We start from the raw sequence: 25,804 nt of genomic DNA, 5'->3' as shown, positions 1-25,804 counted from the left end.
GCCAGCATCTGCCGGGAGGCGGGCAGTGCCGAGGCGTCGGGTGGCGGCCCACCACCAGTACCGCCAGTATCTTCCGTAACGACGGAGAGAAGTACGGTTGTATATAGGATATCTAAAGAGAGGAATTATTTTTCGTGGGAAAAGGAGCCTGATCTAGTGACCTTGTTTTCATAGCCTTAGCCCCCGAGCTTCAGCATTCGTGGTGTACTCTGTACTAAGGTAGCTGAGAAGGTAAATGTTCATATTAAGTCAGTGTCAAGTCACACAATAGCTAGCGAAACGTATGGGAAATTAATCGTGCTGTCTGCTTAATTGAAATACAAGGTGTTGATCTTCTATAGCTAAGTACGCATCTCCTGCTTACTCTGTGTCTCTGTACTCTAGCAACTGTGTGGTAGGCAAAACACACGTCTCTGGCAGCTGCCCGTTCCCAAAGCTGCTCCGCTCCGTTCGTGGCTTGTTAGTGCGGCACGGACAGCAGCCAGGAGGGCAGGTCGGTCCCACCGGGCTGGGCCGGGTGGGCAGCGTGTGGCCCTGCCCGCCCCTGCGTCGCGGGCAGGCGGAAAGCGCCGTGTGTGCGGCTCAGCTTTCCAGGCGGCCTCCGACCTCTCTCCCCTGTGAGCTGCGCTTTTGATGTGAGCTCCTCCGAGTCTTGTGAGCAGCTGAAATTAGGACATGAAGCAGTCTTTAGACATGTTGCTAAAGCACAGGTGATAGGCTACCTTCCTTCTCCCTAACGACACCTACCTTTAGCAAAGCAACCCGCGGTGTGTTCCCTGGCTTTGACAATGCTCCGGCCAAATGCTTTGAAATGCTGTTTGATTTACCAGCTACTGACACTTCAGCCAGTATTTATTTGTTTGTTTATTTATTATTTTATTTTTTCATGAGTGCTTGTTTCTAAATGTGATAGTAGATGAGACTAAAAATAAGGTCAAGAAAATTCAGTAGAAGATTTCAAAGAAAGCTCACGCCTTTCTTGAATTCAGCAAGGCAAAATGGGTCAGCTGGTGACTTCTGAAGAACCAAACTGATCCCAGTTGTACTCTTTGTTCTAACACTCTCTCTGACATAAGCATGCAAAATATTTCAATCTCTTGATTAGCATCCTCTAAAGAAATTATTTCTGTAGTTTTATATTTTGCTACACACAACTAAAGATGTATTGTGCCCAAAGGCTGCGAGCAAGCGGTAAGCGCTTTATGTTAAATGTGCTTCATGGACTTTGTCATTTTAGTTCCAGAATCTGGACAAATGAATTAATACAATATAACCTAATGCAGCCAAGATTTGCTTTCTGACAAAGGAGGCTAAACTTGCAACTCACTAATATGCCAAAAATAAAGCATGTGAATTTAAGTTGTGCATTTTTTCTGTCATTTGTTGACAACAGAGACTTAGGTAAAAATGCCCGTTTATGCAATTAAATGAGTTTGCACCTGGAGAAAGTCACTATTTTTTTGTTTTTTTAAATCATGGTTCCTCTTTCTCTCCTTGTGTAGTCAAAGATGAAGGGCTGCAGACCACACAAATGTGATGATTATTAACTGCTCCTACAATTGGCACTTGAACAACCAGCCTGCCAGAAGGAACAGCCTATGCTTTGTATTACCTGCAGAGCTACATGCAATGTATTTACTAGATCTGGGGAAAAGTTTTCAGTTGGGCATTCTTGAGAACTTGTGTGTGCTTTTTTAATACAAAGGAAAACTAAGCAGTGTATTGCATTTAACTGCTTCATGTGCATGTAATACACAATTCTTCTATAAATTGGACTAAGAATCTAATCAGTGAGGTGAATAACTAATATACAAAAAGTGGTAAGAATAATTTTATTGGATTATTAAATAACATGTCTTCTCTTCAACCATTACAAATTTGTAGATACTACATGAATGACAATACATAATTTCTTTTTTTATTGTTGCCCATATATTTACACATGCAGTTAGTACCGATGCCATGCTACATTTTGTTAACAGCATTTTGTTGTTTACTAGACTTGAAATGTGAGCATTTAATTTTCTGTAGGAAAATACCTCTGGGTGGGTGGAACTCATGTACTAACCTGCGCTCACAAGGTTGAAATTATTAGCATTTCAGGCCAGGCTCCCGGAGCGTGTTCCCTTTTCTTCCCTAGTACCCATCATCACAGCAATGAATTTCTATCAGGAAAGTGTTTGTTTTTAATTTTTTTTTAATGTAAGAAAAAAGAATATACATCTAGATGAAACAGCATAATGATAATGGCTAAAACTCATGAAACTCAATGGCATTTACTATTGACACCACTTGGAAAAGCAAACATTATAAAAATATTTGGAAGCCGAGCATAAATAGAATTTCAGGACAGTGATTTCTTTTTTCTGGCATAATTATCTGCAGAATTAAGAAATGATACATCGCTTTATGATGAAAGGGTGCCATGAGCAAATTATTTCATTTGGATTCCGTGATACTTGAAACGCCATTGAACTATTTTATTCTCAACATAAATAATCTGTACACATCTTGTGCATTAACATTGTGACATCTGACAAAGACTTTACAAATGCAACTTCAATTTAAAATTGTACATTCATTTTCAAATTGTACTTCTTTCTTTCTATGTTACAGAGAAAATTGCAATGGGGCACAATAAATATAGTGTAATCCTACTGCAGTCTCCAATTCCATGTTGACTCAAGATCAACCAGAGTTAAAACCCAAAGTTAATCATCCATAATCATCCAAGCAGGTAAAAGGTGCAGGGTACAAACTGCACTACAAAGGAAAAAAAAAAGGTGGACTGGAGTTTGGTAAAAAAAAAAGCTAAATTATTAAAGTAAAATTCCAGTGTCACTGTTTAAAATAAACATACAGAAAAGGAGTATGCAGGGCATGGGTGCACACACATTTGAGACATTATCCTTGAATGAACGGCGTGAGCAGTAAAACCCCAGAAGGCGGTGAGTGGCTGCGGGAAGGGTGGCCAGTGCTCTTCACTAAAGCTGCAGGCATCTCATCTCGCCACTTAGGACTTGTTGGCTGAGCCAGAGGAGCGGCGCAGCTTCATGGACATGCGGCTCTTGCTAGTCCGAGGAGACATTGGAGAGGCTAAGTCTGTTCCATCCACCTGTGCTGTTGCTGCTGCTGGAGTTTCTCCCGGCTGAGTCTCTGGGCAGAAGCCTGCAGAGGACAGCAAGAACCAGAGGTGTCAGTGCTGCCTTCCACACTCACAGCACGGGATCTCTTAGCAAGGGGCTGACGGGAATTTCAGTGCTGCTGTCACTGCCACAGCATCTCCTAGCCTTTTATCAGCTGTGGGTGATGGTATTGCTCATGGAATTAACAACTGCCACAAATCCACCCCTACAGAAAAGATGATTCCAGAAACCACTGAGCTATGGGACTGCAGAACTCCCTCGCTCTGAGCAATTGAGGCAGCACTGAAGTGGGCAATGTTCTCCCGCTAACCAGGAAAACAAACAGCTCCAGTTCCCTTGCAGGGATGGGGAATCATTAGTCAAACCACAACCCAGAAGAATCCAGTCTTTAATGAGAACATGAAGGTTAACAGCTCATTGCACATGAAGGGAGCTCTAGGAATGCTGCTGAAGAGGTGGAGTGAATTGGGGGCCAGCTGAGAGGCAAAACATCTTCTCCCATACCAACTTTAGTTTGTGCTTCAAAAGGCAAATTCCTACAGGGCCCACAAGGCAGAAGCTTGAACAGATTGTACTAACTGGATGCACTATATGTTAACGTTTCTTTGTAAAAGGAACAAGATGAATTTGAGACAATGATATGTAATTCATTAGCCCAGTGCCCAGAGCTATGCTCCAGTGGCTCCAGAGTCCTCACTGCAAGGGGACAGAGCTCTTTCCTACAAACAGCCTGTCTCCAAATCATCTTCCATAGACATACAAAAGGAAAAGGAGAAAATATGAAATCAAAATTACATTCTCCTTCCCATGCTATAGAAAATTAATACTACTAACTTCCATCCATAAAACTAAACTGCATTTTCATTACCCATTTACAGCCACTGACAGTGTGATTGAACTCAACTACCACTGTTGCCTCTGAAGGCTTCTAACCCATTTAGAGATTTAGAGATAGAGCCTGGTCCTGCAGGTGTCAATGGGGAAACCCCTGTGGACTGCAGTAAGCCAGAAATCACTTGCTATTTCTTCTGCATCATGCTATTACTGGTAATTCTTTAAAATAATAATGCAATAATCAGAACTGAAGATCTCTCTGCCTCAGTATACATTTTGCAAATGAAGGGTGCAAAAAATCATTCAAAACTGGTCATGATTTATCTTGAAAGATTCTGCTAAAACCAAGTGAGGTCATAAGGTAAGAAATCTAGGAGGAAATTTAAAAGATTGTCATAAACCTGTGGTATTTAGCAATCTGGCTGTTCTTGCCTGATACCTCACCTGCCTGCTCCAGAGCAAGAGCACGGTACTTTCTGTCTTCAAACTGACATGACCCATCAGAGTGACAGGGGAGAGAAAGGGCTGTTATTTGTTCCCCAGCTGGTGACAGTAATTTTGTTCATGAACTAGGTACTTCACTGCCAAACAATCTGGAAAAGCATAATAATGCCTGACTCACTGTGCCTTATAGAAAAAGGCAAGCAGGGAAACATGCATTCGCATTTTCTGAAATTCTATCTTGTTCTGATTTTACAAGAAATTAAAGCATTTCAAATGGTGGAAATTAGAGAATAGAAAATAACCGTTGTTGTTTTGCACAGCATACCATTCACAGCTAGCGTGAAAGACCTTCCGTTTCAAGCCTTTGCCCTTTACCTTGATGTGGCCAATGCTTTCTAGTGGAGGTTTTGGAAGGAGAAGAAATATCACAGCATTTCTTTCTTTGTTGAGAATGAAGAAGTGATGAGGAAGGAGGAGTGGAAAGAAGTGAGGAAGGGGGAGGAGAAAAGATAAAAGATAACAGGTGTGAGACATGAGACACGAACCGCAGAGATTGAAGGGTATTAACAGATGAGCACAGAAAACGGAATTTCGAGTTTCATTATGCAATTGCTGCTCATGCTACAGGTTAAAGAGAGTGATGAGTTAGTTATGTGCAATGAAGCAACAGCTTTGAAATACGGCATCATACTTACCAACTAAGCATTACAAGAAAAAAAAGGAAGGGAGAGAGAAAGAAAAGAATTCTATAACATTATCCAGATCCAACAACCTTATTAATAGCAACTGAGATACATCCTAAACACTGTCTGAAATGCTTGTTTAACATCGGTGAAAACAGATAAATACTCACACACATACACACAACAGATAAGGAAAAACAAATGGCAACTCAATATATGGCTTCTGTTCTCCAGCTGTTTCAGTTCTGAATATGTGAAAATTATAGCCAGTCTTAACACGAGACTCCTGAAATCACGTAAAGAAGCAAAAGCAGCTAGTTTAAGCTAGTTAGTCTGCACTGAAGGGTTAAACACTAGTGTGAAATTTTATCATGGGTTGTTGGATAAAGAAAACCTCAGTCTGCCCTATTATTTCAATTAAAGTATTATTCCAGTCGTAGCTTAAAATTTTGTTTCTAATTCCTGTGGACAAAAGCACAAATTCACATATAACATCATTTTTTTAAAAGAAACTTAGAGCTATTGAAGAACAGAAGTCATGTAAAGTGATTTTCACATCTGAACATACCACACCAGAAGAGTGAAGAACAACAGCACTTAAAATAGATTTAAAGTCTGACAGAAATTAACAGATTAATTAGTAACTAAATTTCTTTGGATTTTAGATAAGCATATATATACATACATACGCTCATACACACATGTGGATATTAAATATGGTATATAAAATTTTGCAGGTTTTGCTTCCCCTTCAGAGTTTTAAAATTTTCAGTATAAAATGCTATTATCTTTATCTCTCTCCACAATTGTCCTGGTCCTGGTCAGGACGGGGTAATTTTTGCAGTAGCCAGGAGGGGGTATGGCTAGGATCTGGAGGTTATTCTGTATCATCTTGTGTCATTTTCTGGGGAAAGGCTCACTTCTGGGTCAGTGTAGTGCGGTGGAGGGAGTGGTTGGGTATTATTGTGGGGGGGGTTCGCCTCCTACATCAAACTGTTGGCCTCTTTCTTGTACCCTCTGTCATTAGCACTGTTGTTACGTATGTTTTCTTATTCATTGCTGTTTCCAGTAAAAATTGTTCTTATCTCTTCAGCTTTACCTTTTATGCCTCCAATTCTCCTCTCCAGCCTGCTGAGGAGAAGGGGAGTGACAGAGCAGCACATGGTTACAGTAGGAACACGGAACTGGAGAATACCATTTCTAAAACACAACAGCCTTCTTTGGTGCCCAATGTGAGGCACCAAGGGTTGAGACAACAACAGTTCTGCCCAGAGCGAGTTGAAAACAAATTTGATCTAATCTGATTTGATTTGTTACCTTAGGTCCAGACCTACTGGTTGCAATGTTGCTTGGTCTGCTTGTGTGGGTGTGGTACCTAACCCTGTACATGTTTTTGTATATCCACTATGTGCTCATAATGGTGTCCTTTTTCAGAGCAGGGAGAGGGATTAGGATTGCTTTGTTGCTGTACTATTGAGTATCTGGTTTTGACATGGTAAAGTAAAGGGCAATGAAGGTCATTTGGGATGTGTATTCAGTGTTTCCCTTCTATCCTTACTCAGGCACTAGCTCTGGGGGCCCATTAATAACCACATCCAGTCTGTGGGGGGAAATGGGGAAGATGACTTTTCCCAGCTTTTCATCTCCTTTTCCTCCTTCAGACCTCTTAAAACAGCTTTTGAGAATTTTTAATTCTTGCTGGATGTTAAGGAAAGCATATTCTTGTTGCTAAGTCTGTGACATCTCCTCAGTGCAGTCTACACCATATTTAGAGTCAGGACAGAGATTTCTAGGGAGGTCATTCAGAGATCTGCCCTGAGGGTGAATGGTCATGAGTAGCATAGAGTGTGGGAGAGAATGGGCCAGTTTTTGGGGAAATTCTCTCCTCCAATGATTTAGCAGTTCACCTACACAAGCCTGATAAAGTGACAGAATATTTCCAAGGAGAATGCTGTGGCAGCTCCAGAGAGGAGCAATATAGAAGATGTGTGTGCATCTACATGATGTACTTTTACAGCCAACTTCCCTACCCAGGCAGTGATGTCTTGCCACAGTTCAGTGGCCCAGATGGTTTCCTTCTGCACTGCCAATCACCCTTTTTACATGGTTGTAGCCATACCCACAGAGCATTTGCCACCGTGCACGAGTCAGTGTAGAGGCCATTCCTCTCATACACCTGACGCCAGCTGGATGGCCTTCAGCTCTGCACCCTGGCTTGTTCCACTCTGTCCCTCAACAGCTTGTGACTCATCTTGTAGGACTTCACACATCATCCTTCCATTTTAGATGTATCCCTACAAAATGCTAGGAACCATCAGTGAGGAGAGCATATCCTTCTTCATTTTCTGGTAGCTGATTACACGGAGGCGTTGGAGTTGGGCTACTGAAGAACGTTGCAAGAATGGACAGGTGGATCGGGCTGCCAAGATTTAAGTGTCTCAGGTGGATCTGGACTGGAACATAAGGGTGAATTATTTCTGACTTGGTGGGCCCCTAACACCTCCGGTCATCAGGGAAGAGATGCAACGCCCAGACGGGCTTGCGACTGAGGAGCAGACACTATATCCCAGGTTATCCATAACCATGAAACATGCACAGCAATCGGTCAGGCTAAATGGGTAAAGCCTCTCTGGTGTGGGGGACGAGGGTTGAAATAAAAATGTGAGGCAGTTTGATTACATCACACTCCCACAAATCTGCCTAGACAAGCGCTATGTGCTGACAACGGTAGAGACAACAGTGGATGGCTGGGACACACCCTGTGCCTCACATCACTGCCCGGAACACCATCCTGGAAACAGCTCATGTGGTGACATAGCACCCCCAAAAGAACAGAGTTGGACAATGGGACTCATTGAAAAAATATCCTCATAGACACCTGGGGCACCATATTCCCTATCCTGCACCAGTCTGTGGCAATCAGGAATGGTACAGTGGACTGCTAAAAACCACATTGAAAGCAATGGGTGGTGAGACCTTCAACACTGGGATCTGCATTTAGCATAGGCCCCCTGGTTAGTTAACACTAGAGGATCTACCTTGCTTGCCCTGCCCAATCAAAACCTCAATGTACTGCAGAAGGATATAAAGTCCCTGCGGAACATATGAGAAATGTGTTAGGGAAGACAGTTTGGATTAATTCTGCCTCAAGCAAAGGCAAATCCACCCATGGGATTGTTTCTGCTCAAGGACACGGGTGCAGTTGGGACAGGAAAACACAATGTGTAGCTCCAGGGAATTTGATTTTTGGGTTAGAACAGTCTGTAATGTTGAATTGTATAGAAGTGGTTGCTGAATGGCACTGCCACTGTGTGCCAGAACTACTGTGGACAATGAGTATGAACTGCTCCAATTGTGAGCTCCTGGTGCAGCTTGCAACCACCTGACAGCCACCAACTCTCCTGCCCTGGAAGTCATCTAGGATGGACTGAACCCACAGTCATCAACTAAAGGAAGTCAACAGACACCTTGGAGGGATGGTCATTGCCTATGGAAATGATACTCATGTTTATGTAGATATGAAGATATATGTAATAGTTGGAAGGTGCAGGATCTGGGCAGGATGGAGATGGTATAGAATAAAGGGTGGAATATGTCCTAGCTCTGGCCAGGACAGGGTTGATTTCTGCAGCAGCCAGAAGGCAGCGTGGCCAGGACTCATAGGTTAGTCTATGTAACTTTGTGTCATTTGCCAGGGATGGGGGAAGGGCTCGCTTCCAGATCTGTGTAGCACGGCAGAAGGAGCAGTTGGATATTGTCAGGAATGGGGTGCGTCTGTGTCCATGTGAATTGTTTGCCTTTCTTGTACCTTCTGTCATTAGTATTGATGTTGTTGTTGCTGCTGTTCATTTTCTTATCTTATTGGTGTTTCCAGTAAATTGTTGTTATCTCAACCTGTGCCTTTAATGTCTCCAGTTCTCCTCTCCAGCCTGCTGAGGGAAGGGGGAGTGATCAACCAGCATATGGTTAGGAGTGGTCTCAGTGGGAATACTGAATTGGAAAATACCATTCTTAAACCACAACAACAATATATTCAGTTATCCAAAATATAAAAACAGGGTTATATATGAAGGCTTCACAGGCAAAAGATGTGAAGTCAGAAAGAGCTCTAAAATAAACAAAGCAAATGTCTTTGTATTTTTAAGAGGCAGAAAACATCAGGAAGTGATCCATATTTTTCTCCTCTTAGATTTGACAAGTGACAAATACCATAGCTTGATCAGCTATGATATTTTGGGGCCACAATGCAAAGCCATTTCAATTGGTTCTGAACAAGGGGGTGGGTCAACAAAGTTGAAATGCGACATTTTCAAAGTCCATTTGAAAAATTTAGTATCTTCTAATGATAGTATGTTGGTTATTTGACTCAGAAATCAACTATTTAAATCTAAAATGGAATCCTAACTACACACAGACTAAATTAGAAGTGAGGTGAGATGGAGGAATCTGGAGGTATCAGAACATATGCACTGCCATGACTAATCTTGCACATCAGTTCTGACTTTCAAAGATGAAAAATTCACCAAGGAGAAGCCTGAAAGTGCTGCATGGTAAGACTACTCTCAGTTCTTCTGGCTTTATCATACCTCATTGTCTGGATCAGCACTGCCCCAAGTGCGATGTCTGTGAGTGACCACAGGGGAAAATAATTTGTGCATGCTGGTAAATTTTGATGGTCTTCTGAGATACTTCAGCATGCCCCACCTGACCTTCAAGGAAGAGGGTAATCATTTTTGTACAGCTTATGCCCTTTGCCACTCATATATTTCAGTCCAAATCTGGCCAAGTTGTCCATCATGCTCAGCAGCCTTGCTAGAATCAAGTCAATTAAGTCTTTCACTAATTTTGTGGAATGAGGAAAGGAAGTGAGAAGCAGATGTAGAAAGACTGCAAAAGCAGCTCCAAAGCAAGGCAAAAAGGTGAGGAAGAGATTGTCTGAAGACCTGAGAGATTAGAACTCGGTAGAAGAGAGAGAACTAAAAGGCATGAGAAAGAAGACAGCAAAAAAAGATTAAGTTTCTGGCAAAACATTAGCCAAGACCATGTCCAGTGAAGAATGCTCTTCAGAACCTAGCTGGAACTATGTGTGTAAGGTAAGTCTATTTCTCTCTGCCAAAAACCAGAGAAACCCTCTAGCTAAATTCCCAGTCTTTCCACTAGTGGAGACTGAGGCAGAGCTAAGAGAGCTTACCATTGCTACAAACTACTGTCCTATCTCGGTCTGCAGGAGGTGATCATTCTAGAGGTTGCAGTTTGCTTATGTATCCTGGGGCTGTTCATCAGTGTTTTAGAAATTCTGTTTTGCCCTATACTTTAAAACAAAAATGGAAGTAATTACACAAGGCAAATGTCACAAGAAAAGAAAGTAAAAAAATTAAAAAACTAGGAAATGTCAGGATTAAAATTTTTGTGCCCTTGTGTGTATGCATGGGATGCTTTTTAATTGAACAATCATACTATTTTTTTCAGTAGACCCATTTCATTAAATGTAGAAAGTTGATCTGTTTGGGTTTCTAGCAGTCCACACTGAATTTACTATCTCAAAGTGCTGAGCGTGCCTTCACCCAAGCGGTTGACTTTAGGACAATAGTGTGGAGGGATAGAATGTAAGAAAATAGTGCAGAAGGTAGTCTCACACCTGAGGAGCTGCAGCTGCACTAATCACCAAAGAACAGTCCTGCCCTTAATAGGCCACAGCTGTGTCCAATAAGAAGACGAGTGCTACAAAAGAGTGGGTTAGCTGGTGAAGGAGAGAGTTGGGGTTTGTTGGCTGTGCTGTGAAGAGAGTCAGTGCCATGAGGAGCTGCCCATGAGCAATGACCAAGAAGGTATGGAACTTTTGCAATAAGGTGACAACACAATAGTTCAGAAATGGGTAAGGTTTCAGCTTCAGCCATTCCAATATGAATTCTTTGGAAAAAGTCACTGAGTTTTGAGGTTTTGCTCTGATTTGGAAAGAAAAAAAAATCCTAAGTTTGTACTGGAGAAAGGATAATGGGAAATTCTTCCAGCCCTTCTAGACACAGAGCCCTCACCTCTGTATTTCAGCTTCACTTCTAATTACAAACCACCAGCACCAAGTGTGACTCAGATCCTTCTACAGTGACAAAATCACCATGATTCTTATCTGTGAAGGGGGGGTACAGGGCCAAAAAGATTATTAGTTTCAACATTTCACATCAAGGAATGAGCAGAAGAAAATACAAGCTGTTGAACTAGATTTTTAGTTGTGCAAAGCTGAAAGCATCATTACCTCTACATTCCCCTGCTCCCTGACTGTACGGTGGCAACCCCACTTAGTCTTACTCTGGGAGTGGGGCAGAGAACTGTTCTGAATGCAGGCTTGAAAATGCAGGAATGATTGTTGGGACCAAAAAGCCTGATGCTTTTGTCACAAGGAATATACTAGGATGAATGTAGAGGGGCCTCTTCAGAAATGTAGTGTAATAAGGTACTAGTCTTAGTAGGAAGAAAGGGAACAAAAGAAGACAGAAAAAAGGAACCTAAGACATGAGTACATTTAAAAGATCAGAATCTTAGCATCATGAGGTCAATATGCCCTTCAATATAATTGAGCTTATCATTGACAGTTCCCTCCACCTATTCTGTTGTCACAGAGATCTGGTTCACTCAATATCTGCATAGGACGTGTTACCCTATTTAGCAGAGTACTTCCAGTTACTCAATGTAACAGAAACAGCACAAGGTAAAAAACACAGAAGCAACTGAATTGCATTCTGTGATTCAGTACAGGCAAATCTCAATTTCTTTAAATGTACACATTCACTACACTAGTCAGGTTCCTACACATGGGAAGGTGGACTTGTCAGATATTTTGACAGGGCAAACTAAACTTCTAGATAAACCAGCAGCTGCCACAATCACATTGTACTGAAGAGCAGTCACAACAAAAAAGGAAACAGCTTTTGTTGGTGTCTGAGCCTTTGATAAAATAAGTTCATCTGAGAAAACAGAGTTTGTTACTGAATGGCATGTTCTCTATTTGCTCTGATTCTTATAGCTCAAATGGGAAAAAAAATGGCCAATGGGATCACAACAACAACAAAATGTAACACCTGGTGATGGGCTGTAGCAGACTCATAGTTTCTAAGATCTTTCTTAGATGAAAAAATGTATTTTCAGAAAAAAAAAGAGTATTTTATAACATTAAACGTATTCAGAAGTTGTAATCATTGAGATCATGATCCAATAAAAGAATTACATCTATAATACCTAAAATGTGGATTTTTTTTCTGTAGTCTCTTCTGGTCAATCATTTTTATTAAAAGAAGGCCCATACATAAATGAAATATTTTGTACTTAAAAAATGTGATTTATTCTTAGAAGCTGGTTAGAAATTTTCAGATGACATGGACATATCTGGCTGGGAGCCTGCAAGGTTTTGTCTGAGTCACCTTGAGGGTGATGAATGCACGTGGATTCCCAGGCAGGACTCCAGCACCACTCCTGTGTGTAATCCTAGCACAGTTCAGTGCTCTGTACTTCTTTTAAGAAATTCATCTGTTGCAGGGCCCCTGGAAATTTAGGGGTATCTAGTTTTTCAACAGCACTGCTGGTACTCTTCTTTGGGATCACAGTCCTTCAGAAATCTGGGTCATCTGCAGCAACAAAGCTCACAGGTCTGCCTCTGCTAGAACTGGAAAACAGTGGTTTCCAGACTGACCCCAAGCCCTGGGATGACCTTTCTGGCAGTGTTATTTTGTACCTGCCTCAGGCTTTAGGGTTTGTGCCCTCTAGAGTCAGCTTGGGGGCAGATGGTTCAGTGCTGCTCCAGGCACTCTGTGCTGGAGCTGAGTATCAGAGTTCCAGGAGCAGGGATGGAACAGGGATCAGGCTGCAAGCAGGACTACCAGAGCATCCCCAGCTTCCCTTGGCTGAAACGCAAGCTTAGTCAGGCAGAGGTGGGGCCAGGCTGGGTCACACTGTGCTGCATGTCTGTCCTAGGAAGTTCTGGCTGCTCCTGACACTGATGTCCTGGTCACTTCCACTGCACAGTGCAAGGTCCAGAAGAATGCAGCTCCCAGGACAGGACACCATGTTTTGTGGTATGCAGACACACACATGCTTGTGTGCAGATGTGAAACACATCACAAGCTCCTATTAATGAGATTCCTACAACAAATTATTAACTTTAATAGAAAGGTTAAGTTAAAGCCAAGTTTCTAAAAAATCATAATCTCCTTTCAGATCATGCTAGAGAATACCAATTTTAAAAGAATACAGGAGTTGCCACTGTAGAGAAGTGTACTCTGATGTACCAAACTAGCACAGAAAAGCAGTCTTGCTTCACCCTAGAAGAATGAATTAGAGGAAGAGGGTAGAACAACTTGGCTTGGAATGAGACTTCTTAAAAGGAATGGGCAGAACTTCAACAAGTGCACTAGAATATAGAATATATACTAGCCATACAAAAGTATCTGGTGCTGAATATTCACTAGGTCCCTTGATAGGAAATGTGGCAAGGACTGGTATCCCTCGTTACTGTTTTTAATGTTTGTTTTTAATATTTCTAGTTACAGATTTTTCCTATTCAAATGTTTTCATACTTTAAATTATGTTACTAATTTTTATACTGCTTTAACTAAATTACTTACTTTTAATTTTGTTTGCCTTTGGTCTCAACTATTTCCATTAGCATAATTATACCACTTTTTATACTTTGAAACTGCACCTCATCTCTAGTTATTGTTTGTATTTTAAAGTAAAGGAGCCTCAGTATTTTAACATCTCTCAGTCATTCTTTCTGTAGTCCTATCATAATTCTTAATTGATAATAAAAAAGATCATAATTCATAATGAATTTCTGTATATATTTTGGAAGTGAGAAACAAATTTTCAGATAACAACTTGCCAAACTATTCTTACAAAATTTATTTCATTTAGATTACAGTTTTTCCATGGAAGCACTTTGATTATCATTAAATAAGGTTTTTCTGAACAGGGGATTTCAAGTGTTACACATTCTTCTTCTCCATCTCTCCTAGGTTATCACTGCAGAATGTCTTACAACATCAATGAAAGACAGTACAGGGTACAAAACACACCACTGCCATCCAGTACTACTTGTTCATGCTGAGAAACAAAGGTCAACACAATAAAGTGTTACTCATTCAACAACTGTCTCTATCATTAGTTACCTTAATCCCAGAACCAGTGTTAGTGCTTCATGCAGACCTGAGGTTAGTAAAAGACTAAAACTTTTAGAAGATGTAGTGGTCATTTCTCAATCAGTGTGAAATTCTTTTTAGTGTGAACAAGGGCAACAAGGAAAGTTTGCATACAATTTGGTTACAAGCTTAGTGCTCTAGTAAAAGTAAGAGGAACAAAGGGTTTTTTTGGACACTTTGTCTTACCTTCAGATAAACAGAACTGATATTTAATGATCTAAAAAGAGGGGAAATAAAATAATGAAATAATCATAAGGAGTTCAAGAAATGTCAGAACAGGAAGGCCTTGAGTTACTCATTTTCTTTTACCGATTTTCTTATTAGTAACAAAAAAATGCAGCATCCTCTTATAAAACAGGTATTTTACTGGAAAGTAGAAACTACCTTAAAACCAACTTTGTGATTAATAACATGGGAACAAAATTAAGATTGCGAAGCTCAGATTTTCAGTTTAAAACTTTACATTCTAAACATGTAGTGAGCCTTGAAACTTTCTTATGAAGAAGGTGCACTTAAAAATGTTTCTACCTGAACCAGCCTAGATGACAGTACCAATGTTTACAAGCAGACTTTATAAAAGGGATTGTGATAAAAATACAGGGTCTGGTTGCTATATTAAAGCATCTTGCCAAATCTTAATGCTAGGCATTGGCTTATGATGCCAGAAAACAGAATGAAGATTTAAAATCAACTTTGCCCACGTTCTCAAGCATGTATACTCTTTCCAATTAATGGTAACTCTTTATGATGTGCAAAGGTCAGAATTTTTAGTCTTTATAAGTAAGGATACTGCATTTCAAGTTTAAGATTTTATGAGAACTGTTTGTTACTTCTTACCCGTCTCTGAGGGCAAATGGTGGTAAGGTGCTGGGCAAAAAACCTGAGCAGCAAAATCTTCAAATGTTGTAGGCTCTAGATGATGTTGAACAATTGTTTGCAGGTATCGCGCTCTCTCCTCATAGCTGAGTTAGCCAAGAATTAAGGATGAATTTATATCATGTACTGTAACTACTAAGTATCATTGCCTAGTAATTCAGAATTCTTGTTTTTGTTAAATACATATCATGTATTTCAGTGTACACATTTCTTTTTAATTCTTTATATGACTGTGATATTGTCTGATGCATTGACATAATACTAAGTGCAAGATACACATGATTAATGTAAACCTTATGGTTCAACTGTATTCTTTTTATGTCTGATGCAGAACTTCCTGAAATTGTTTACAAATAACAACAACTATTAAGTAACTAATTTGCCTGTATTCCAGTCCCAATTAAATATAAAAACATTTCAATTTTCAGGAGATGTAGCATGAAACATACCTTAGCATTAACAAAACAAATTACTTTGCACTTTTCCATAATGAACTGATTTCATAATCCCTAAACACACACACATTTAAGACAAATATAGTGAAATTTCAGTATTGGGAAAAACACTTTCTTAATTATGTCATTAAAACAAGCAAGAATATCTGTAAAGAATCCACAGGACCCTTAAATACTGGTTAACAGGGTGTTGGCAGGGCACTGATAGTAAAATACTGTACTTCTTATTTTTTCCTGTGTTCTCCCTCTCCAGTATTACTGACAAGAGACTGGTATCTTGAAGTGTTGTTGTTTTTGAAGAACCCTCTCCACGCTTCTTGTTCCAGCAGGCCCGATTGTGCTGTAAGCACAGAGAGAGCGAGAAAAAGAGAGAATATTTCTGCTGTTCATGAAAGCAACTATGGAAATGGCTGTCAAAATGTAGAGCAGCAGGCAGCAACATACAATTATCAAGAAAAAACACCATGCTGACTTCGTGTTGTATAGTTGCTGAACTGAGAAATCAGTTAACCTTTTCCCACACAACTTTCAGAGTCCTCCAGCTGGACTCAGTATATTGAATGAGGGAAACCTCCAGCTATCTTACACAAACACAGGATGATCAGAAATTTTCCCTGACATTTACATTTGTGCCCACTTTTTTTTCATATTTTATTTGCAGATAGTGAGACAATTTTCTACTTACATAGTTCTGTTTTCCAAAAAAATACCCCAAAACAAATCAGCATGCTGTGGAGGAATGCACTCAAAATAGGTTTCTTTAAAATTCTGGGGTCTTATTTCAGGTCTGCTGCTCTTTTTGGGGGAATCTGGGACAGTGAGGAACCTATCTTTCTGACTCAATTTCACCACCTGTGAAATGGAGATAATACTCACATTGCACATATTTTTTAGCAATCCAAACACAGAAATTCATTTTTTGTATTGCACATGATAAGCATTTTTAATTACTAGCGATAAGATTTAAAATAATGATACTATTTTCAGTTATGATAAGCAATAAAATTCCCGACACCCAATGAAAGTTAGAAACAATAATCTTCATATTATCTTACAAAACTACACTTCTACAATTACAGAACTTTTCCTACTCATTTTTTGTGATTTTCTGTACAATATTTACTGTAGATTTTACAGTCTATATGAATATGAAAAAATATAGAGACTATTATCTAGAAACAAGTTTCAATGAATAAAATTATTTCTATAATATTTCCTTAGACCATAACTAGGTTACATAGTGAAACTGGGAAACAGTTTTCCCTCAAAAATCTGTACTCTGAATTCTTTCTGAATCCAGAGACAGCTGAACCACAGCAGAAGCCTCAGTTTGGAGAAGCTAAAATAGAAGCACTGGGACAAGAGAAAATATAAAAATCTCCCATTGTAACGATTCTTAGGTTGGGGGATAAACACAGTATTGAGCCTGAACAGAGGACAGTAATATAGCACAGTTTTTAAGAGGCTATGTATAAGTGGTAGAGGATGAAACTGATGGTTGAAGTCTAAATAATACTACGTATCTCACAACTTGTTGAAAAGCACTTTTTTTCATTGGGGGAGATTCACAGCTGCTGAATTTTCTGCAGTTAATAGAGTCCTTTGATTCACAGCAGTGCCCCTTGCACAAAAAAATACTGGCCTTTGTGTATTACCAGAAACTAATTTTCTATTTGGCTGAAAAGGGAAAAATGGGGTTATTGCTTCTCCCTCCTACAGAGCTTTTCATTATGCCTGATGCACTCAACTTCTAAGCTCTTCTGAGAAAAAAAAAATAACTGAAGAGGCAAGAGGTAGAAAAATGAGCTTGTTAGCACATTAGAAGTGAAGTATCTTGGTGGGCCCTAGAAATTCCCAGTGGTGTGTTAACTTATCACTCTATGCATGCTGGCACTGACAGTCTCCCAATTGATCACTCTCTTTTCGCACCAAAGGTGCTGCCAGGAAGCAAAGGCTGAAGGCCCACAGGAGAGCAGGCTGCTATCAAAACAAGCTGTTTTTGAAAGTCTGCTTGAATGGGTAAAATGCTTCATGAAAAAGTAGGGTAGAGACACCTACTTGCTTTTAAAATGCTCTACTTTCAGGGGTCTCTAAAGGAAACCTTTTAGTTTATCCTATTATATCCAAAGCTTATACACAAATAAGGCAAAATGAAGGAAAGGTACTGCTTTGAACATGACAAGGACATTCTTTTTCTCTAATCTTGGTACAATCTCCTAACCAAATACAGAAGTCTTGAGATAGATGCTGATTGAGGACAATAATGATGTTTTTGTTAGACAGCGAAGAGGATATGCTTGTATCAGTTCTACAAGTCTAATTCAAATGCACACTTAGTATACCAAGAGAAAAGTAATTTAGCTAGCTGGGTTGCTGCTCATCCTAACAATCCACAAAACCATCTGCAGCTTGTTAAAAACCTAACCCACCTTAAAAACAAAAAAAAAATCTGAGGCAAACTCCAAATCCAAAGCTTGCTTTGCTCCGCACTAAGAAATTACAGATTCTCCTCAGAAGAACTCTGTTTCTGTATTAGAGACTGCAGAGATGAGGTATTTTTATCTTCTAGTAATTTATATTTTGAGAACATCCTAGTTATTTTGAAACTCCAATTCTATTTGCTTTTGTGGCTAAGATAATCTAGTTCTACACTGTATTTGAATGCAACTGTCTGCAAGAGTGACCATAAACCCATGGTAGCTAATTTCTACATTACTTCTAATAGGCTAGACATTTATTTCTTTAAAACACTGCTCTCTAGGAAAGACTTATTAGCACTTACAGACTGAGTGGCACATACAAACTCAATGGCTACTAATAATAGGGCAATGCAAGCTGTATTCTTACTTTGAGTGGATGTTGCCACTGGCATCAGCAATTAAGATGGAATGGGAAGGATGCACAGACAAACCAATGGAGAAAGACTGGCACAGAGAGTGACAAAACGCTTAAACAACAGTATTGTGAGCTGTTTGCTTCTGAAGAAGGTGCTAACTGGAACAAAACAGAATGAATAAAAATGTACGATATACATTAATTATGCTGGCATTCGCCAAATGTGTCAGCTAAAAACTTGCAGATGCATAACTGCAAAAAACATAACAAAAAAAAATTAATTACTTCATTATACTTCTTCAGAAGAACAAGTTCTGAAAAAAGGAATCAGTACCAGAAGAAAATTAGGAATTTATCTTCATAGGTCACTCAGGTTGTAGTCACTTCAGCCAATATTTCATTTACATTAGGCTCCATTTTACTTATTCTCTAAATCTGTAATTATTCCTATTCTGAAAAGATCTATTATTTGAAAATACTGCACTTTCCATTATTAGACCTGTTGATTTGCACTTGGGACCAAGCACTGAAAGCCTGGCTGTCAGATCACCTACTTATGCCCAATCTTTCTGAAAAACATAATTTCATGTCTTCACCTAATAGCTCTCCATCACTGTTGATTGTATCACTTCCAAGTTTTAGATTCCTATGGCAAAATACATCTACATCTTACAGACTCTTTAAGCATAATCTAAGCTAAAACTTTTTCTAGCCATCTATCTGAACAAATTACCTAGGCTCTTACCTCACATCTCGGTTACTGCCATATCCTTTTCTCTGGCCTAAATAAATGCATTTTTAATCCTTTTATAATCTACTCAGAGCACTGCAGAAACCACTTTCTGGATACAGTACTTAGATGGTGCATTCTCTCAGACACTGCCATCAGTCTGCCACTCCCTAGTGCAAATGCAGGCTACTAATTTGAACTTTACAGTCCATACCTATTCCATCCATTTTACCAAAACCACTCACCTCCAGTCAGTTAATGCAGTCACTCTCACTAATTTTGACCTTTTGGAAAGACACTTTTGTACTTTCTTCTATGTGGTTTATGTGTAGCATCGGGTCTCCACAAGTGTCCACAAACAATTTCCCCCCCAAACTCTCCCTTCATTATGATTATTGATTTTTTACAATTTACTGTGTCATTTTGACTACACATTTTATTTCCATTCTTCTTCACACTTCTCAGTTTTACAGCTGACTAAAATGCATTACAATATATCTAGTATTTTTTAGTTAAGGAGTGGATGGATGACTACTGCTACAGTCATTGACAGAATACCAATCCTAAAATGACATTAACCTGAAGCTGGAAAAAAATGAAGAAAAAAATAGTTTAAACATGGAATAAGATTTCCAAGAGTTTATTTAAGGATATAGCACTTCACAACTATGTAATCAATCTGTTACCAGAACAACTGTTAGATTCTCAAATGGGCTGGAGAAGAAATTCTACTGCCTGCTCCAAAAACCATTTGATAACAAATGTTTCCTGAGCATGGACTGGAAAGTCCCTATCCAGGGGCTCTCCTCTCCAAGAAAGTACCATAATGATTAGACTATAAAGATGTGCATCTATGTTTCCTGTGATTAAGAAGAAATCTTATTTATGAAATAAAGAAAAATTCCAGCAGTGTTAAGTAAGACACTTTTATGAAAGCTTTATTCATAAATCTTCCCTCCTCATATTTGTGTATTTGTGTAAATGTGTAGAATACATGTGCAGTACACCAGGATATAACTGTATATTGGTATGTAGATGCTCTGGTTCCAGAGCTATGAAAAAAAGTCAGGGTTTTAATGATTGTCTTGAAATACCTCTTAGGAAAAAAGCTAGAACATGCATTTCCAAATAGTAAGATGGATTTTTTCAGGTTAAATTACAAACTCCTCTCAGAAATACATGTACAGCTGCATCCCTGGCAGTTCCAACTGTTAGCAAAATCACCTAAGAAGTCAATATATATTGATATTATTGTGGAGAGTATAACTTTGCTTGCCAGGCATTTGGAAAATAATTTAAGACAAGCAGAAACTGAACTGCTACTTACATCCTTACCTGGAAAATGAAAATCCTACTCCCAGAGATACCTTCTTGTAGGATAAATGGACATTTGCAAGAGGTTTTTAATTGCATACACACACAATTTACATAAAAGAGATTGATAATATTTTAAGAAAAGCCATACAAGAAGGAACTCTCTTTTTTATTACATTTTCTCCCTCAGCAAATTTAGAAGCACCAATCATTTTTTATAGGAAAAAAACCCAAATCTGTAGTATGGTCAACGTACAAAAATGCTCCTAGGATATTAGGGACCAAAGTAAAAAAAGAAACAGTGAAGCACAGTGAAGAGCATATGTTGGTAGGAGATTTGAAATTTTTTGCTCTCTGGCCTGAAAAGGTGTGCAAACTCCACAGAATAAATTGCTACACTTTGAGATACTTAAAATGATGAAAGAATTGATTTTATTTGGCACATCTTTCCTAGTAAATTTCAATTCCTTACATCAAATTGTGAAAGGAGAATGGCCTCCCCTATAAAGATAACAAGTACAGGTTAGGATCAAGGTTTTAAGCTGAAAGGAAAACTTCATCCCAGCAGAATTTGACTTCTACAGGAAGACAAGACAAAACCCCCATGCATCACAGAAATGGAATTTTTTTCTGGGAAATCTCACTCTAAAAGAAGAGACTGTGCAGTGGTTGTCACACCAGCTGAACTCATACTGAGTCACAGCAATTTGTAGTCTTTGCTGGTTCTTAGAGTTAAGGATGTAAGTTGGGCTGCTATTGATCCAGTGCTGGAAGCCCTGCAAGTAGCAGCATTTTGTATGTAGGTGGGTGATCAGTATCAACTGAGAGGAATAGTTAAAGTTCTCTTATATTCTGAAAAGTGACTCTGTAGAAAGTGGTATCATGGTGTTCTCTATTTATTGCACTTCAGTAATTTCCACATCTAGTTTGCACAGTATACAAATAAAGAGGAGTTTTTTCCTTCCAGCTGCATCTTCTGTTTACTCAAGTTACCTTGATATCTCAAAGTCAGTCTGGGTTCTTTTGTGTTTCTTAAATACTGTCAATATTGAAAATGGCAAATAAATATTTAGCTAGGTGCACCTGTTTACAGAGCTATGCAGTAAATGAAAGAAGCTTCTGCACATACAACTGGACTTAGCCACATTCATAAGGCAGAATTCAGTTCATTCTCCTCATATCTCATGCAAGTTACTTAGGTGAAAGAGAAGAAAAAAAATACTATTCTTGATACTACTAAGCAGGTGAAAGAATTAAAAATTTTATAGTCTTTTAAGGTGATTTTTTCCTACTGAACCACTTTTTCAAGACAGCTCTCCTGCAATAAAATGTAACAATATATTTTCTTACTCATAAAAATAGAACACAAACCTCCGAGAAATGAAAAATGTATTTCAAAAATAAACTAGTATGTTGCATTTGGTGAAACCATTTTAAAACTGCAGAAGGGGCTCTATAAATTATCCAAAATCAATAATTTTAATAAGTAATGTATATGTTTCAAATAATTTTAAGAAGTAATGTATATTTTACAATCTACTAAAAATGCAGATATCTCACTAATAAAATGAGAATGTATATGAAAAACAAGTAACAGACCAAGACTGTAGGATTTAAGCAAGCCTAAAATGTATTATGTAACATATTTAATGACATTCTTTTTCAACTCAAGCTGTAACTGCAAAAGGCTTTTTGAGGCAATTTCTTAGGTACGCTCCTTCATGAAGAAAATAAGGGAATCTATAATAGATAAATTTATACAAACTAATTCCATCATTCCAAATATTGCAATTTGTTTCCAAAACATAGTTGAATCATCCTTTGAATAAATATAATGAAAATTGCTTTTAAGTTTTTATACTACTGAACAGTTAAATAAATCTGTGATAAATTAACTGTTATCAAGCATTTTTGCCATTTAGAGGACATTTTTTGTTTAAGATAAGTAATCTTAAACAAAAAATGTTTAAGAGAGTTAAAGGAGATAATTTACATTATACCTACTCCATGGTTATATGGTTAAAAGTCCTGCAAGGTAAGTGTAGGCTAGATAAAGTTGCAGCCATTGAGTGTTTCCAAGTAAATGTTATTGTTTTCTGCCTAGTTTACCAACACACTACATATTGAAAGGCATTGACTTACATTTTCATTAAAAAACTCGACACATTTAACATTCTGCAAAACTGTCCTTCTAGGAAAATCCTTGATGCATTGTTTACTTTTATGCTGTTCCACAAAATCTTACAGCTCACTAAATTCATCAGTGGTTTATAACATCTTCTAGGAAGAAAAAGCTGTGATTCATCAGAGCAGACAAAGCTGGGCTTTAATCCATTTCAATAACCATATTGCCAAGTCTACATTGTTTACATTGCGTCTCAATTAAGAGACAGGCAGGACACCTGGTACTTCTTTATCTAAGTCCCACGGGCTGCCAGATGACTCAAAATCCATAACAGGTGCTAAGGCAGTGTGAGTGGAGCACCATTAACACAAGCTGGAATTGGATAAAATTTGGACTGCGCTTAACCACTTAAAACACTCAATTATGGAATGAAAAATGTAACCACTCTGCACCAAGGTCCTTCACAGAAGGCTTATAAAGATATGTAGAATTAAAGTGCAAGTGAACTGAACTTAAAATAAATTTTAATTTCAGCATTGTCTTTAGGATATAAATAATATAAAAACTATATTAAAAAGTTTGGGTTCTTTTTCAGATAATATCAGAAAAATACACTTTACTGAATTAATTCTAATTCTGTTCATCTGCTTAGGCAGCAAAAATGACAAAAATTATGCTCAGACTTCTCGGAAAAAAAATCTGAATTAAGACTACTTATCAAATTCTTCAACTCTGTAGAACCCAGAAGTTATTTTATTTTAAAGACTTTGGCAAACAGGAACATCTTATGGAAGGATTCAAAACCCAACAAAGGTTCAAGTGAAAACCTGTATGATAAAAGATACTCATTTGCACCAGAAATCCCACTGCAGATGTCTTTTCAGCACTTTTTCATCTAAGGTGACTGAACTACATATTAAGCTTAGACTCTGACAGAACACACTGCATGAGAGAAAAAATGAGTATCAGAAATTTTACAGTGGACAATTACTTAAGAACTATCTGTATCTAAATGTGTAGTAATCCAATTAAGTTTCTATTTAATATTGTAATTATCAAGAACACAATATAGTGATTTTATTACCAGAGTAAGCAGCTACAAAGTACAGTAAACTGTCATTTAAGACAGTGTCAGAGTATCTATGATAAGCAGCACATTGGCTTAAACTAATGCACTATATGCCTCTAGGGAATGAAAGGCTCAGAGACTGGGTTTTAACATCAGAATCTATCCATTAATCTTGACTTAAATATAATCTACTCTGCAGTAAGAGGAAGAATGGGCATTCAATGAATTATCTGTTTGAAATACAGCAGGAGCATACTAATACAAACATATAGCAGAAAGGATCAGTTTTGGTACCATTTATAGTGTATTGATGGTTCTACAAACCCTGAACTGCATTTTAGCACAAAGTTAAAAAATCAGATCAAATGGCTACCAGGATGGGAAGGATGAATACTTCAGCACTATAACTTTGCCTGGGTGGTTAAAAGAATAATGACAGTATTTAAAAATACTACACTCATGCATGTTTCAGTAACAGGCTATGGACATGAAAACAAAATAGTGAAGAAAACAGTGCTGAAACCCATATGCAGGCAGAATTCCCACTCCAACTTACAGGGAGGGTTTGTCTTACTAATGTATCCAAGATGGGAATCAATGAATCCATAAGGTATGTTGTGCTAATTGTTTTGAAGCCCATTACAGCTGCCACTGCTTTAGGCTCTCTCTGAGTGACAGAGCGCTGCTCCTGCGGTCACCTGGCAGCTGCAGGTTTGCAGGAGGCAGCAGGGGAGGCGCAGGGCCGCAGCCATGGCACTGAAGTTTAGTAAAGCTGTTGTACCAAACATACCAACAAAAGATGTTAAGGTTTGGGCTGAAGTGAAGACTGCAACAAATGAGGAATACTATAGGCCAGAGGGGAACTGCAACCCCATAAATTAACTCCTGATGTTGGGAGAGGGATTCATCCTCATTCTGATGTCCGGCATTACATCAGTTTTAACTCAAGTAATTAAGGTTGATAGGTGTAATGAATACAGAAGCAAAACTAATTCTCTACTGTCTGGTATTAGCATGAATGCTTAAGCTCACTGTTTTCACACCTTCAAGTATTTACATTTCTACTTTAAAATCCTACTCTGCATATATAGACATATTAATTGATGAGAAAAACAGCAAGCATATTTTCATGAAGAAATCACTCCAAACTGCAAAATGACACAAATAAAAATTATATTACTATTAAATACTGTCCAGTAAAAGGACTACACATACAGGTATGTGTTCATTTTCTATTCCACACTACTAGTAACAAAGGCAACTTCTCCAAAGAGAAAGTCTGTCCTTAATTCCAATCTGTACTTTAATGAACTTTACAACTACCTTTTAAAAATTTTATAGTTGATGAGAATGTTTTCTCTTTACCTTGGGTAGCTGCAGTACCAGTAGCAGATAATCTACTTATAAGCCTCTTTGGAGGGCTTAAGTCAATTTGAAGAATGATGTTAAAACCTCAAAGTCAGGCTTCTATTTAAATGAAGGAAATAAATATGAATTTTCAGTTATTTCCCTTTTTTCATATTGTGAACAGCAATTAGCAAAGTAGCTAATCGCTCTCCTCCCTAATGCCATCAAGCTGTTGAGAGCAGTCTGCAGCACTACAATGGTACTATTGTGAACACAGCCTGGGCTTCCTTCCCACAGAGAGTTAAGTGGGCAGTTCCTGCTGCCCATGATTGGTGTCCAGTGAAACAATACTTAAGAGCCAGGTTTTATCAGTTCCACGCCAAAGAAGTGAAGCCAGGGAACCCAAGCCTTCATATCATGCTGAACCATATGCCAACCCTGCTGGCCCCTAAGGTTTATCACTAGGAATCAGGATCCATCATGTCCCCTGTGAAATTTCACTTCACATACCTTCTGTGAAGTGCATGGCTTTGCTGAAAACTGACCTTTTTCCACAATTGGCATGAACAGATGGATAGTAACTATGGTTTAGCAAGCTGAAATTAAACGATTTTCTAATAGCATGCATTCTTCTGTGTTTGGGAGAAGCATTCAGAAGGAGATAGATGTATTTGTGACTCATGGATTTATTCAGCTGCAGCTAATCGGCAATTAAACTATTTTCTCAATGTCTAGAAAGTATATTGAGATTAATTTGA

General features: G+C 38.6%; 1 protein-coding gene across 1 annotated transcript in view; it reads right to left on the bottom strand.

Moving 5' to 3' along the window:
* Positions 1-1,818: 1,818 nt before the first annotated feature.
* The window catches only part of RALGAPA1 (Ral GTPase activating protein catalytic alpha subunit 1), a 120,655-nt gene continuing 96,669 nt past the window's right edge, over positions 1,819-25,804 (bottom strand). The window contains exons 39-41 of the mRNA XM_031064669.1: positions 15,133-15,257; positions 4,750-4,864; positions 1,819-3,168 (exon numbers count right to left, since the gene is read on the bottom strand). Coding sequence (XP_030920529.1) covers positions 3,072-3,168; positions 4,750-4,864; positions 15,133-15,257 — 337 coding nt within the window. The 3' untranslated portion in view covers positions 1,819-3,071. The remainder of the gene's footprint in view (positions 3,169-4,749; positions 4,865-15,132; positions 15,258-25,804) is intronic.

Source organism: Geospiza fortis, unplaced genomic scaffold (genome assembly GCF_000277835.1).
Source record: "Geospiza fortis unplaced genomic scaffold, GeoFor_1.0 scaffold54, whole genome shotgun sequence".
Taxonomy (NCBI): Eukaryota; Metazoa; Chordata; class Aves; order Passeriformes; family Thraupidae; genus Geospiza; species Geospiza fortis.
This window is presented reverse-complemented; position numbering and strand designations above follow the sequence as displayed.